The 16,909-nt window shown below is 42.6% G+C and overlaps 1 protein-coding gene across 6 annotated transcripts in view; it reads right to left on the bottom strand.

The window, feature by feature from the left end:
* Nucleotides 1-6,184: 6,184 nt before the first annotated feature.
* The window catches only part of ZDBF2 (zinc finger DBF-type containing 2), an 87,940-nt gene continuing 77,215 nt past the window's right edge, over nucleotides 6,185-16,909 (bottom strand). For all 6 annotated transcript variants that reach the window (XM_029606338.1, XM_029606343.1, XM_029606337.1 and 3 more), the window contains exon 7: nucleotides 6,185-11,321. In XM_029606338.1, coding sequence (XP_029462198.1) covers nucleotides 8,834-11,321 — 2,488 coding nt within the window. In that variant the 3' untranslated portion in view covers nucleotides 6,185-8,833. The remainder of the gene's footprint in view (nucleotides 11,322-16,909) is intronic.

The following is a 16,909-nucleotide window of genomic DNA, read 5'->3' as shown; positions in this document are numbered from 1 at the left end:
GCCAAGGACAGTGAGTCTGAAGAACTGGCAGAGAGATGCTGGAGAGTCTCATGGTGGTCCTTCAGCTGAGCCACTGAATTCTTCACCTTATCAACAAATAAGTTGTCCCCAGTACACTGCAGATCTGTGAGCTTCTCCTGAACCTCCGGCTGGAGATCAGAGGCTCAGAGCCAGGCCATCCTGTGGGCGCCTATGCCCGCTGCTGCTTCCCTAGCCGCTGTTTCAAAATCATCGTAAGTGGAACACACCTCGTGTTTGCCACATTCCAGGCCTTGTTGGACAACAACTGCAAAGGCATCTTGCTGCTGTTGGAGCAGGCGCTCGGACAGTTCCTGGACCTGTTTCCAAAGATTCCAGGAATACTGCGTCATGTACAGTTGGTAGGAGGCGATACAGACAACAAGTATGGCAGACAACAGCTCAATGCGTCCAAAGCCCTATGTTCTTGGCCTGGGGGGGGGGGGGGGGGGGGGGGAGCAGAGGCATGGGTGCGGGAATACTTGGCCTTCTAAAGGACAGACTCTACCATGACTGATTGGTGGGCGAGCTGATGCCTCTCAAACCCCAAGGCCTGCTGAACCAAATACACAGCATCAGCCTTCCTATTTACCGGGGGCACTGATATGGAGTGTTCCCAAATTCTAAGGAGCAGCTCCTTCAATATGTCATGAATGGGAATAGCAATCACCTCCTTTGGGGCATCCACAAATTGGAGAACCTCCAGCATTTTGTGTCTGGCATCCTCTTCCGTTGAAAACTGGAACAGAATGGTTTCTGCCATGGCCCGTACAAAACCCACAAAGTCCTCAGGCGGGTACTGGCGACGTTCCTCTGGAGGAGATGGGTCTGAGGAGACATCACCTGAGGAAGACTTGGAGGAATCATCCCCCCACAGGTCATAAGGGGGGGGTCATCATCATCACTGATATCACCCAAGGACGTCCATGGAGGCACCCTTCTCCGATCTGACTGCTTGGTCACCAAGAATCCCGGGAACAGTCCAGGCAACACTGGCCATGGAAGCGGAGGCTTCGACGGTGCCTTCGGCTTCAAAGGCCCTTCCTCCTCGGAAGAATCCACATTGGGGATCTCACCAAAAGGAGGTGGTTAATGATGGCCGGTGGAGCATCGACAGCACCCAGGCCACCAGCATCGGCTGCATGGGGAAAACGCCTTGAAGTACATCGAGGCGTTCCAGCAGCGGTGCCAAAATGGAAGGCATGGGCTTCGGCATCAGTAATTACACCGGTGGGACTGGCGGCTCGATACCCTGGAGGGCTTGAACAATCGCCAGTTGCACCCTGCACTCCAACTCCTCCTAGAAGACCACCAATGACAGGAAGGACTGAGGAGGAGGTGTAACCAGATCTCCCTCGAAGCCCTGAAGAAGCTCAGTACCTGGCACCGGAATTGGTGGGGAATACCTTGGACTCGTGGGTTCGATGGAGGGCGGCACCTCCTCTCCATGGGGTTTCCTTGGGGCATCACAGATGAAGCAGATGCCGACCCAAGCCCAGTACCGTTCAAAGACATGACCGGTGGTGATGTTTCTTGGACCTCCACGGTGCTTGGCCGGTCTTTCTCCAGCACCGAGGGTGATGGAGACAATCCTGACATCCACGAGTGAGAAGAGATTGAGAGAGGATGATCACTGGCACCATGCTCCACCAAAGATCCTGGTGTCTATTGGTTCTCTGCGGCCCTTCGGTGTCAACTGCCCCGACACCAATGGCAAGGGCTCAGATTTCTTTGACCCGAAGAGTTTCTCCATCTTATCCAGGCAGACGCACTGGCCCTTGGGGGGTCATCTGATCACAGAACTGACATCCCCTGACATTGTACGATGCCTCCAGGCAGAGGACACACACCTCGTGCGGGTCCGTGATGAACACAGTTCAAGGGCATTAGGGAACTGGTGAAAACCTGACGCCATGAATGCACAAAAAAAGGTTGACAAGCGGTCAATGACCTGCGGGCCTCAAGGGCTCCACTATCGGGGATCGACCACACAGTACGAAAAAACTTCCGCGCCGCCGAGTTAGCTAAGGCCGGGAGGAATCGAGAGGGACCTAGTGTAGGACAGTCGAAAAATCAACTGCAGAATGTTTTCCACAGACAAAAAGAGCACGAGCTCCACAACCACAAGATGATAGCTCAGTGGAAAAGAAGACTGAAGAGGGACCCTGCATGGATACATGGATAGTGGCATGCTGGGCATGCTCAGTGTGCCAGTCAAAGTTTCTTTGACATAAGTTTTCTGTGCTGGGCTCCATCCGATGATGTCACTGATGTGTGAGGACTAACAAACTACTTGTTCTAGGAGAAAAAAACACTCCTGCTTGCTAATGCTTTAGTCAGCACCTTTTTTACCTTGCCATATTTTTACCAATATTTAGTTAACATCTTTGTAGATGTGTCCCAGCTCCTAAAAGTTAGACAGTGTTAGATGTACATGATAAGTGACCTTAATATTTACCTATACCCATAAGAGATTTTAGTGTATTTACCACATGCCCACGCCAGGCTGGCATACACCTGCTCCAACTACTCACCCTCATGAAGTATAAGATGCCACATCTTCTTTTTCAAGTTTGCCACCTAAAACCCCCAAAACATATAAAATGACCTAAGATAAAGACTGTAATGCACATCTAGTATGGCCGTTTACTTCCTGAGGCATAGCTATAGACCCCAGTTGTGGTTTGGCTTTCCTCTACCTCCTTGCATGCTTTCTGTTTCTGCCATGCTTTCTTGAAGTCAGTTACCATTTCTGTTTAATGCTTACCTGGGAAACCCATTCCGTGCAACCACCACCATTTCTATGAGGATATATTTCCTGATATTGTTCCTTGGTTTTACCTCCTTGCAAGCTCTTACCTTTCGGGGATAGGAGAAGTGGCAGCTGAAGTGCCAGAGGGGGCTGCCAGGCATGAGACATCCTCCCCTGTTGTCTCCTGACCCCAGGTGGTGGGGAAGAGGTAGCTCTCCTCCACTACAATCAGTTCCACAAGGAGATCAACGTCCCCCTGGGCAAAACTTTGCTTTCAGGCCTGTGGTGCAATTTTTCTGATGCCTCCTGTAAGCTGATGTTCTATGTATGGGCCATGTGCACATAAACTGTTATGCACATAATCAGGCATACACATACTGGAGAAGATGCATGCATTAGTTAGGGGGTCAGAATTAGGAGTATTTCCTAAACAGTACGGCTCCCACACACCTGTTAGAAAATGCAGGTGTATCTGAGGCATAGCGACTTCTGTGGGTATGTGCACACTTGAAACAGAACTGCATTATTGGAAACCAGCCTCAGTGTTACTGCAGGAATGAAATTCCTGCAATGACATCAGAAGTTCAGTTCCCACTTTCGCAGTACTACTAGAATCAACAAGCACATGTTAAAAAAAAAAATTCCCCACAAAAAAAGGAAGACTGCTTTATTTAATTAAAAAAAAATGCAATTTCCAAAACCACAGCCTCCAATGATAAATGATGACAGGTTTCATTCGCAGTAATGCCCTTAGGGATAATTATGTAATTGCCTATGTAGATGCAAAGTTCATGGGGATCTTTTACCCACAGAATTTATATAAATTTCCAAAGGAAAAATACACACTTACCTTCCCTTTGAAAATTATCCCAGAAAAACTATCTACACATATTTATACCTCAATTTGTCCAGGTAGTTTCTCCCGAATAAATTTATACACGTTTGAAAAATCCAAAACATACACATGTACGTGCAAGCCTCTCACCAACCCCACCCCCATGGAATGCCTCTTCACAAATGCAGGGACACTTAGGTGTATAGGGGCACTATTCAGGTAAGTCTACCTAGACACAGGGAGGGCAATTTTCTAAAAGCCCATTGCCACAGGTAAATTAATGCTTTTAAAATTACACTCTTAAGAAAAAAAAGTGCATTTAAACCAAATCACCAAAAAGCAAAAGGTGGAAACTCAGATGATTAGTGACATCAATAAGCCCATGTTCGAAGCCATGAAATCACAAGATAAAATTAGATTGATGTTGAAATGTATGGCTCTCATTTTGGTACATTTTTATCCTATTTCTCATGGCAACCTCCTTTATATTTGCATTGAGCTCCTTTGCACTCAGTGTTCTAGCCACACCATATCACCATAAAGGAGGCCCAGTGCTACAGGGCATGGGTTGTGGGTGGAACTTTGTCACAGCCTTAAGCTAACAGTGGCAGGGCCCTCACCGTTGCATAGGGGGATGCTTTGCTGTTTGAGGGAGGGGGAAGGTCCAGGCACCAAAGATTACACATAGAGGGAAGCTTGTGGGGGTGCATGAAGCAGGGTGCTATTATCCTAATTAATTGGCAAAGGGTGATGTATCTATGCAATGCATGGCACGGACCAAGATTGTGGCTGGTCTGCGGGTGGCCAAATGGAGGCCTGGCAAAAATAAGCGTGGCCTGCAGGGACGGCCAGGGGGTTGGTGAGACGGCAGCACATTGCACGGAGCGGCAGTAGCCACGGCGGCATTCATGGAATGGGATGCCAGTGGGTACCACCTTCATGGAGCAGAAGGTTGGAGGGCTGCTGCCTCACTGGGATAGCAGCAGCAAGCAGGGGGGGGTAACAGCACACAGTCTTTGCTGGTGAGGGTGTAGGCCAGTCTTATAAAAGGTTAATGTTAAATTTGCATAAAGTATTTCTGTATGTTGATGCTGAAGTTCATGCTTGTATTGCTATGGCCATTTTATCCACTCAATAAAGAGCATTATGGACATTGTACTGCGTTATTGTTGGCAATGGGGCAAGATCGAGGTGGGGGGAGGATCCCAGGAAGCTACCGACAGAAGGCGGAAGACGGAAGCTCAGATGATTAGTGACATTAAGCCCATGTTTGTAGCCATGAAATCACAAGATAAAATTTGAGTGATGTTGAAAGTTATGGATCTCATTTTGGTTTACTTTTATCCTATTTATCATGGCAACCTCCTTTATATTTGCTTTGAGCTCCTTTGCACTCAGTATTCTAGCCACACCAAATTCCCAGGACATCCCATGAGAAACACAAGGATTCTGCCAGGGTATGTTAGATACTCTGATTGCAGACATGCATGCATCCTGGAAAAGAGGTTTCTTTATTTATGCATAGAATTTCTTGTTGCTTTCTTGCTCTCACAGATGCCACGCAGTCACTGTGGTCAAATGAAGAGACAGTTTGGCCACATTTTTGTTCACTTCAGAAATCATATATCAGATAGAGTCAACAAACCAGCAATTACAGGGGGTCGATGCAATAATGTGCACTCAGCACAGCGCACCATTTTACCCTCAGTTGTACACATTTTTTTGTGCAAATGTTACTCCTGATGCAATAAGGAGTTTTGCGCTAACAAATATGTGCATGTAGAATTGTGCATCCTGCTTAGTTCCTTTGCACGAAAATCCATGCAAGTTAAGTCATTAACTATTCCTCCCCAATTCAGAGAGGTACACTGGCTTAACTCAGGTTTTTTTAGCAATGGAAATTTTACTTCTGGTCAGAGGTGGAGTAAAGTTTCCAGTGCTTGTATCAGCCTATGGGAAAAAGCTTGTGGGAAATTATTTTAAGCAGAAAGTTAGCTTGCGGAAGAGTATTGTACTGCAATAGAAGTAATGAAGCAGAGAACCACCTATATTAGTGTAATTATTTGATATAAGACTTAAAAGTTCTGAGAATAAATATGCCATTTTTCTTAGCCTGCTAGTAAAAAAAACTGTTTGTAACAAAACACAAGTCCTGAGATCAGGTATACTGAAAAAGCAGTTACTCAAAAAGGCTATGGGCCGGATTTTCAAAAGGTTACGCGTGCCGGGCCTATTTTCAAAAGGTCCGGCGACATGCGTAAAGCTCCAGGACGCGTGTAAGTCCTGGAGCTTTACTAAAGGGGTGGGAAAGGGGTGTGGTGTGGGTGGGGCAGGGTCAGAGGCTCCAGGCACAGCGGTCATGTGTCGCTGTGCTTGGGATTGCGTGCTGGCAGTCGGCAGGCGCGCGCAACTTACTTCAGCCCCAGGGCTGAAGTAAGTTTTGTAATAAAACACAGAAAAAAGAAAAGATAGGGGGAAAGGAACGGGGAAAGGCAGTGCGGCTCGGCGCAGCGCGCACAAGGTGCACAATTGTGCACCCCCTTGAAGGCGCCGAACCCCAATTATATAACATGCGCGTGCCTGCGTGTGCATGTTATAAAATCGGGCGTACATGTGTACGTGCCGGGTAGCGCGCACACATGTACGCTGCTCACACTCCTTTTAAAATCTACCCCTAACTGTACAGATATCTGAGGAAAACAGGACTTAGCCTCTCGGCCACACTGAGCTGCTTGTTGCTGATGCGATAAAGGACAGTTGGGGCCTCAACGAGCACATGGGAGTGGTCCAGAGAAGAAACTAGGACAAAGATCAGCAGAATCAAGATAAAAAGACCTACTTCAAACTAACTATTTGAAATCAGACAACCAACAGCTCAGAGGAAAAGCTTTGGACATTACCAATGTTAATGAAGTGACCCATGAAGGAGGGAAAAGCTTTTTGGACTTTATCAGTGACTAATGAAGTGACCAATGAACTGTTGTTGTTTTCCCAACGTGTTGTCCCGGATTTCTAAAATACATCACATTGGGAATTGTGAGGAAAGTATTTTGTGTATATATTTTTAATGCAAACTCTATGCTTTGATTGCTTATTCTCAGACTTATAAGTAAAACATCTGTATTTAAGTGTGTAGTGTATTCAGTCAGCCCCCCTCCCCCCTTTTTACAAAGCTGAAATTCTAACACCGGGACCTGTAAATGGAATTTATATACAAAAATAAGCTTTCTGTGCACAAAAAATGCTTTCTGTGATGAAAGCATTTTTGTGCACATAAATCATGACTAGATACTTCCCACTCCCTGAGTTTAAAATGTGCCATCAACCTGTATTGAGCACACATTTTAACTCGGGTTTGTGTGCATATTTTCTAGAAGCGCACTTGTTTAACTCCTAATGCATTAACATAGCATTAGCTTACTGCACTGGGAGTTAAAAACATTTTTAAACCATGCATTAAACTGTGTGTTGAATGTCAGCACACAATTTTAACCCACGTTATTGCATAGAGAGGAATAAAGAACCATAAACATGCAAGTAAAATTCATATCACACAGCTGTATTATCATATGTATCAATCATGATATGGGTTTCATGAGCTCCTTGCTATTAACTGATTTTCTTGCGGTGTACTTTAGTGTCTACTGTGGTGTACTGTCTACATAATGTCCAAAGGTTTCAATACTAAGAACTGGCAATCGCTGTAATTAACACTCGCAACTTTAAAAGGTATTATTTGGCAGATGTTTCCATGCCAATGCAGTTTCTCAAAATTAACAGCCCTGAAAAAAAATGAGAACTACAACATCTGGTACCTTGAAAGAAAACTCCAGGAGCTTTATAAATGAATGCTATAAAAGGAAACTGGGCCCTTGCAAAGAAATACTATGAACCAGACTGAGATAAAAAAAACCCCCAAACATCATAAAACTAGGAGCCCTAAATACACTGGCCAACATTACAGAACACAGTAGAATGCAATGCCATAAGAACTGTGATCTGGACCTGGACACAAAGAATTCTCTTTGCATCCATCCCAAGCTCTCAAGAAATTGTCCAACTGCGACGACAAAACCTACAGACTCAAAAGTAACATTAAGAGGGTAATTTTCAAAGCCATTTTTCTGCAAATAAAGCAGTGCTCTACCCATAGAAAAAGGCTTTTTTAAAGTTGCCCTTCCTGTCTGCGGAGAAACGTCTGGGTGTAGTGCCATTTACACATGTAGCTGAGAAGATATATTCTTGGGGGCTGGGCTGGAAAGGGTCTTGTAGGTAAGTGCACATTTTCTAAATTCCTAAAGTATGCATGAACTTTTTCTTGGGAAAACTATCTGCACAAATCAACAGATATAAAACATGGGCTGCTGGTTTTCCTGAGATCATTTTCAAATGATGCAGTACATGCAAACTTTTACTTTGCCCCAGTTTTCACAGTCCATGGGTAAAAAGTATTCATAGACTCTGAACCAATGTGGGCAATTAAAAATTACCCCTCCCCCCCTCCAGAGGGCACTGCACACCCATTTTTTAGGAGTTTTAGATATTTTTCTCGACAAATACATTTAAAGCACTCCACAGGACACAGAATTTTTACTCGTATGCTTTTCTTTTAGAAAATGTAAGGTATAAACTCCCAAGGTGAAAAATCAATTGAAGAATGCATTTGGAACAAGCTGAGGTTTTGGTAAGCAGTTTATGCTAAGAATCTAAAGCATTTTAGCTTAGGAGCATGTTTGTGGCATTATCTCTAGATAACCCATGTGCAAAGATGCAGCAGAGTCTAGTAAATAGGGCCTTAAGTGCTCAATTCAAATATAAAAAGTTATGTAGAATGTTCAAACTTGAACAGTCATTGTGCAATATGCAGTGTACTTGTTTTCCACTACTGTGGAACAGTTATAGGTTTATTCCTATTGTAACTCAACAGGACTTTGTCATAGCACCTTTACGTCACACACTTCTTCCACAGTCTATTCTCTGGTTATTTAGCAGGAACCTTCTCATACTTTGCATGAATAGGACCCACTACTAGTTTGAGCCACTCTACTAGAGGATCTCCTGGCAGTGCTGGGAAGACATCTATTCCCACTCATCACCTGCTCCTTTAGGTTAGAAGAAGCTAGATCTGGTCACTTGGGAACACAGTCTTTTTTTGTCTGGTTTTTTTTTTTAACACGCCTGAAGGGAAAAGAAATCAAAAACTTTTCTACCCTCTAACTTTGTTTACATCAGGTTTTCCCTTTGTAAGACTTTTTCTCAGTAGTTGCTTGCCCTGTTTGACATCCCTGAACAGAAAACATTTGGCCAGAAGAGTTATTCATCTGGGCCTTTCGCATTTTCCTTGTTCCACAACCTTCCTTTCCCAGAACTTTTCTCCTTCCACTTCTAACAGCGTGTGTGATATGCATGACTTCGGAAGATTTTTTAGAAAAATCAAGCTCCCTCCTCGGGTCTTCTTTCTTTTTCTTCGACATCTTTGGATTTCTGCTTTTCAACAGTGGACTCTTAATTGGCTTCTTAATGCTGTTCAGTGATGATAACGGAGTCTCTCTTGCCAACTGACTGTGATCCAGAGGGGAAATAAGGTGCTTATAGGGCTTCTCCTCTGACTGAGCCAACTCAGATCCCTCAGCAGAATCTGAAGGCCCATCTGGCCTCAGACGTGAGCTGAAATCCTTCCCCTTTGTCACATCTGCAAGCAGAGGAGCTGAAGATGAGCTGCTGAAATCTGACAAATTAAGAGACTTCTTAGATGGAACACTTTCTTTCTGCCCATCATCTATTTTCTTCATGTTCAAATCAATGCTAAGATTCCTGAACAGCTGCCGAGCACAAGGAGCTTTCTTACCCTTTCCTCTTACTGCACTCCTGGGAGGTGTTTTCAGAACCCTATTAGTCAGTGGGTCATAGTACTTCAGAGGACAAGGTTTGTATTTATACCTTATACAATCTTTCCTATTTGTGGAGCACTGGTTTCTCCCCGTTTTTTGAATACCAGGTTTTCCTCTACATGGATTTGTCTCTGGATAGGAAAGAACATAGACCACACTATTGGGCTGTACAGGCCTTAAAAGTTTGTTGTATGACTCAGGAAGCTTGAGAGCACAAAGCCTGGTTTTCATTTCCGGTGTTCTTTCATTTTCCAACCAATCAAACTTTGCTTCTTCTGAAAGAGGCCTTTGTTCCTTCCTTATGACTTTTCTCTTGATCACTGGGTAGTTGACCACACTGGTCTGAGTCCCATGGCTGACCTTAACAATCTGACATCTTGAAGCAAGGCGCCATGTCTTTCTTCCAGGATTCCTGATAATTGATGATTTGCACAGAGTATCGGAAGCTAAAGAGGGGTTATGAGAATCTGTACTATCACTCACATGATCACTAACAAGCGGCAGTGTTTTAACTAATGCAATCTCTGTTTTGTTATCTGTAAGAGGCTCAATACTTCCTTCTGTTTTCTGCTTTTTACTACTCTTCTCCCCACAGTTGGTCAAGGATTCATTATCAAAGTAACTTCGGAAACGCCCTTTTTTGAAGTCCTTTACAAGTGCATCCACTTTTAAATCATCCTCATGCATTATCTGAGACCAAGTTTTCCCCACAAAGGAAGGTGGTACATGAGACAGAGGTTGAATAACTGCTTCTTTACTGTGATCCTCCATCTTCTCTTCTTCTCCTTTCACTGGATAAGCCTGAAGTACAGAGTTGAGCTGTGATTCATAATTATTATCTTGCAGGCTGACATGAATTTCTTGAAGATGGCCAATTTCTTTGACAAAGTCCTTGGAATGATAAACTCCAGATTGAATAGGTACATTCAAATCAAAACTTATATCGGATCCCTCTGTATTGCTCTGCCCCAAAAGTGATTGAAAGTTTAAGGAAGAATTATTAATTTCTTCATCTTTGCTGGATAATTTTGCAGGTGAAATTCCATAACAGTACTTCAAAATAACTTCTTCGATGACTTCATCCACAGAGTTTAAACTGATTCTACTCCACCGACCATCTTCTGTTATGTGCTGGTGTACCCCACTACTGTGGGAGCTTACTAGATTCCTGAGGTATAATTCAGAAGTCCTAGTTTTATCCTGAGATTTTAAGCCATCATGTTTCCAAATAAGTAAACCTGAGTTTGTATGTGAAGAGCTGCCTGGGTCAATGGTTGTTTTCAGATGTGAAACTGATGGATTGTTTACATGATGTGATGGTGACACCCCAACAGAACTTGGGTATTTATCTCTGTGTTCCTGTTTTATACACATTTGTGGCATGGCCTGATCCAGTCTCCTGGGTGAAAGCACATTCTTGGCAATTTCAGGGCTACAAAAGTAATTGAGAGCTAGAGGGCTAGAAAGAGAACTATGAGGTAATGTGGTAACGGCACCGAACAAGGCTTCATGGCTGGTAGCTGCAACATTGTTTAATGGAATAACATTTTTTATATTGCTACAAACACATTGGTCTTGATGGTAGATTTGTGCTGTAGGCTCTGGCTTTTGAAAGAGCGGCATGAAAGACCCTTTTGATTTGCAGGAATTGGTAGTACATGATTCAGCAGGGTGTTTTTCTCCTTCAGCTCCACCTGTGGTGTGCTTTTCTCCTTCAACTCCATCTGCCTTTTTTGCCTCATCTCTTGGAAATAGGCAAACATCAAAAGAATCTTCCTTAGGGGTAGGCAGAGTGAAAACATCTGGCATATCATCATATGTAGGCCTAAGGGGAAAAATAAGATTCTATAAATATATAATTTAGTAAAAGGAAGACTACAAATTCAATTTACAATAAATATTTTTAGGAATTGAGTCCTATACTATTTCAATGAATGCCAGACATGCATGAGGCCCTACAATTACAGTATGGGCTTCAGTGAACATTGTCATAATGGATTAGTAATGTATTACAAGCAGCAAAACCCAATGAATTTATGACATATTGCATGGTGAATTCAATGATAATGAACTGGCAAATGAATGGAATGATTTAGCATTATATTTTTCTGCTATTTAGCTGAAATCTCATCTAACATAGTAACATAGCAATGATGGCACAAAAAGACTAAATGGTCCATCTAGTCTACCCAGCAATTTGCTTATAATAATAACTGCTGCTCCTTCCAGATTATCCCATACGTTCTCTGTTAAGGGTAGTAACTGCCGCTCCATGCAGGTTACCCCCATACTTTCTGTTAAGGTTAGTCAATAAGTTCATAGACTAATCTAGTTGAACTAATGAGAGGTTTATTTTAAAAAAGGATTCTATTCCATAATATCCTCATCATTCATTCATAATTATACTTTGGCAAAATATTGCCAAATCTGTATTAAACATAACAGGACTTAACAACTCATTGCCAGTCAGTTGGCTCCTATTTGCACTTTCCGATATCAAACCCTTTTTAGTTTATTTACCAATGCATTGGCTACAAAATTCACTGATGGTTGTGCAATACACACCTCAAACCAAAGGCTCAGTGACTTCAGAAACCATGAAGTGGAAATGTAGGACATTATAGTCTGCCTGTGACAAAGCTCCACCGACAGACCCACAAAAACACTGTCAATTACATTTTTGTATATTTTGTCACTGGGATTGCCAGTGGAAGCCCTGCTTTCATGCTCATTTTTATCACAATTTGTTCTAAGGGAATGAAATGTCACATGAAAAAGCAAAGCAAAAATCATCATTGTTTCTATTTGTCTTGCTTTTCCACCATAAGAGTTCAAAGGGGTTGATTTTAAAAGTGTTGCTTGCGATAAAATGCCCATATATGCGAATATGTGGGCCGTGTGTGAGCAATGTGGATTTTAAAAGCCGCGATTTACGTGTGTATATGCGTGTGTGAGAGCAAAAAAATAAGGGAGTGGAATGGGGCGGTGACTGGGTGGGGCATGGGCATTTCAGGGCAGGGCCAACAGTTCACATACAACTCCATATTTTAAAACCAGAGGCTGCCGCACATGGTAGCTTGTTCGCCACATAAATTTACTCCTGCTCCTGATGAGGAGCAAGTTTGCAGAAATCATGTTTTAGGGCTTACACAACATGGTGCGGGGTCTGGGTCAACTGGAAGGAGTGCAGGATGAAGAACCAATGGGGTCTGGATGACTGAGATTGACTGGGTAAACTGGTTGACTAATTGGAAAAACTGGGAGAGTCCCTCATGCGAATGTGTTTTAAAATCCGCTTACAAATGCACATTAAAGCCAGCAAAGTCCTCTGGATGATACGTGAAGTAGGTTTGCTCGAGTAGCCTCTTAAAATTAGGAGCATAATTACGCGCAGCAGGTGTATTTTAAATCATATGTATACAAGTGTGTGCATGATTTAAAATTCCAGCGTTATCTCTGCTTGCACACCAATACTTGCATGTATGGGTGCACACGTGCTCATTTTAAAATTAGCCTGAAAGCATGTTACATCATTGTTATATTAGTGAGATATCTATCCATCAGCAAATTACAGTCTACAGTCAATAGCAGAACAAAATAGCAAGATCCAGTGTGAGGCAATACTGATTACAGAGAATGAAGAGTTATAAATAACATACAAGACATAGCACAATACAAATGTCCTCCAGAGGGCTAAGATTTTTTCAGTAAGGTAAAGTGGAAAAGGCTTGGCTCCACAGGGAGCAGTTTAAGTGGTTCCTCTAGGCACAGGTGGAGCATCAGGGGCCTGATTGTGAATCTGGGAATCAGGTAGTCAACCATAAGCTGCTGTAACTAACCAGGTAATGCAAATAAAGCAGAGTTGCTTACTTTTAACAAGTGTTCTCCAAGGACAGCAGGATATCAGTCCTCACATATGGGTGATATCCGATGGAACCTGGCACTGAAATTTGATTTCAAACTTTCTAGAAATTTTGAGCAGTTTTTGGATGCAACAAGCCATTTTTGTATTTTCTGTCTTTTTTATAGAGGCAGCCTGGAACCAAAATAACAGGACCCTAGAGCGATGGGAGTTGGGTTCTACATCTCAAAGAGACTTGTTAGGAAATACTTGTCAATTCTACTGTCACATCTGGAGTCCCTGTCCAAGCACTAATGCGATGTGAATGTGTGGGGAGAATTCCATTTCACAGACCTCTAACATGAAGGCTGATCTTAGGTGGGCTATCATTGCCACTGAGGCTTAACATGCCCCACTAGATTCAAGACCTCCTGGGCATAACAGAGGGAGATGCAATCTACTAGCCAATTAGAAAGAGTGTGCTGGGGAGGAAATGATGTCATCAGGGCAGATGGTAGCCTAAATTGGAGCTCATCCAACAAGCGGGTGAATCGAGCATCTATCTTGGGCATCTAAGAGCGATTCATGGTTCAGAATACTGGAGTCGCTCTCTAAAGATGGGCAATGTCTGTCAAGAAGAAAACTGTCTATTTTCATTTCTTATACTAAACTTTATGAAGGTCGGGAGGCTGAGTCTGAGATGATGGCAGTAGGTAGCAGCGCTGAACCGGAAGTAGGCCCCAAAGGCACAGCACTTCTCTCTAAGAATGAAATGCCGACATGCACGGAATTCTGAAGCTGGCTCTGCGAGTTAAGGCAAGATATCAAAAATTATAAAAAAGAAATGATGGCTTTAATGGCAGAAATGAAAGAGGAAATGTCTGAATTGGGCCATTGCTTGGATGAAACAGATAATAAAACTGAGGCACAAGCTGAAGAGTTACATCGTTTACAAGAACAACATAAATCTTTGCAACTGGAGTGTGAATTATCGGATAAGCTAGATGATCTTGAAAACAGATTGTGGCAGTGTAACTCACATTTTAGAGGAATGCTGAAGACCCCCAAATTTATGGATTGTGAATCTGAGATCATCCAGATCTGCAGAAGCTTACTGCAATCCCCGGAACATGATGACCAAGAACCGCTCCAATCCATTAAGTTGGATAGGGCTCATTGAACCCTTAGGCAGAAAATAGCTAACAGACCCAGGAATATAATAACATGCTTCCACAACTATGCAATAAAACATACAATTACCAACATTGATAGGAAGCAACTGACCTGGAAGAGGGAAGGTCAGGACATAGGAATTCTTGCTGACATATCTCAAATCCCACTTCGCAAAAGAAAATCCCACTTTTTGCAAAAGAAAATATACGGTACTGATGGCTATATCCTATTGGCCTATAGTTCACCATTTATGGAGCATCGTCCAGGTTCAAGAAGGTGGATGATGTCATAGCAGCTTTGAAATAAGCTGGCTTTATGGAAATTGAAAGGAGACAAAGGCCAACTACCGTTACCTCGCAGAAAGAGGAACATCTACGATGGCAGCACATCGGGAAGGGAAGCAGGTGTCTACAAAGGAATTCCTGGGGGGGGGGGGGCTTAGCCTTTTCTACAGATGCCACATGAGCAACAGTGACTACTTAACTGATGGGATAACCTATGATGAATTGGATACTCTATTTCTATTTTTGGAATAGTGTTTGTTTGCGATCTGGTCCATTTCCTATATAAGGATCAACAGGGATTATTTATATTGGTTCTGCTTCTTGTCATAAATTCTATAAACTGATGCCCAAGAACTGGAGTTATCATAAGCGTTAATGTTTGCTGATACTTTCTTTATTTTGTTTTTATTTTATTACTCTAATGTTTTCATTGTTTTCAATATTTTTAATGATTGCTTGGTTTGGAGACCATCTGCCTCAATGTCTTTTCCTCTGGAGGTCATGGTGGATCTGCTAGGGGGATATTGCAGATAATTCTGGGGTTTGGGAAGGGGGAAATCTTGGGAAGGGGAGATGTCAGCCAAAAAGAAAAATGTGGAGACTGGATATGGGTACAAGAGAAGAGGCGGCATAGTGGTGAAGGTGAGATGGGCTGTTTGCATGTATGTTGGGGCTTGGGAGCAAGTAAAGAGGCACTATATACAATTCTATATGATTCATAATGATGCACTTTAAGCTTTTGTCTCTGAATGTAAAGGGCCTGAATACTCATCGGAAAAGACAATTATTATATAAAGATCTGGATAGAATGCAGGCTGGAATTGTGATGCTGCAAGAAACCCATCTGAAAGGAAGATATGAGTTCTAATGAGATCAGACAATTATCCCTCTAGGTATTGGGCTGCAAGTACTAAAGCTGCAAAATATGCTGGTTTGGGAATTCTATTTAGGAAAGATTTTATTTTTTAATATAAATCTTGTTATAGGGATCCTGGGGATAGGTATCTCATTTTAGTAATATTCGTAGAGGAAGAAACATATAAGTTACTTAATATTTATGCTCCAAATAAGGGGATTTTTTTGTTGCTTTTGTGGAGACGGCAGTAGGCCATTTAATTATAGGGGGAGATTTTAATGTTATCCAGAATCCTGTTATAGATAACTCCTCTGTCACAATTCGGATTCTCAGTAGTCCCATGGCTTGTTCAAGGCCTTCCTGAATAAGGGGAATGTTATTGATGTATGGAGATCTCGCAATCCCAGGTCCAGGAATTCCACTTTTTTCTCCTGCCCTCATAAATTATACTCAAGAATTGATTTGCTTCTATTAGATAGGGAGATTATTAATAGAGTGACAGCTGCAAATATTGAACCGATAACATGGTCAGATCACGCCCCCATATGATTAACCTTAACATTCCAGAATTATGATAAAGGACGACAGTATTGGAGGTTGAACGATACTTTATTGGAGGATGAGGAATTTACCACACAAGTGAGTATCTAGATTTAAATGAAAATACAGTTATGTCTCCAGTAGTGGTCTGACATTGTTTGAAGGCAGTGATTCAAGGGAAGTTGATTTCTAGAGTTTCCTATAAAAAAAAGAGAAAGAATGAAATAGGGAGGAAGTCAGATCTTGAGTTTAGGACAATCTCATAAGAGAACATTATCTCAGTCAGTCTTGTGTCAGCTGGAAGAATGTAGGGCTTGGTTATCAGAGCTGGATTCTGCCACTATTGCACACAATTTAGAACTTGTGCAACAAACTTTCTTTGAGGGCAGAAATAAAGTGGGGAGGTTGTTAGCTAATAAATTAAAAAGAAGATCTTTCCAAAATAATGTGGTTAAAATTAAAGACAAGGCGGGGGACATGTTGACTGCAAACTAGGATAAAAGATTGTGGTTTCTGCAGATCTATTCAGAATTGTATAGCCCGGATGGGGCCATAGATTTAAAGGAGTTAGACAAGAACATAAGAACATAAGAAAATGCCATACTGGGTCAGACCAAGGGTCCATCAAGCCCAGCATCCTGCTTCCAACAGTGGCCAATCCAGGCCACAAGAACCTGGCAAGTACCTAAAAACTAAGTCTATTCCATGTTACCATTGCT

The sequence above is a fragment of the Rhinatrema bivittatum genome, chromosome 6, assembly GCF_901001135.1.
Source record: "Rhinatrema bivittatum chromosome 6, aRhiBiv1.1, whole genome shotgun sequence".
Taxonomy (NCBI): Eukaryota; Metazoa; Chordata; class Amphibia; order Gymnophiona; family Rhinatrematidae; genus Rhinatrema; species Rhinatrema bivittatum.
Note: the sequence above shows the minus strand (reverse complement) of the source record. Positions and strands in the feature narration are given on the sequence as shown.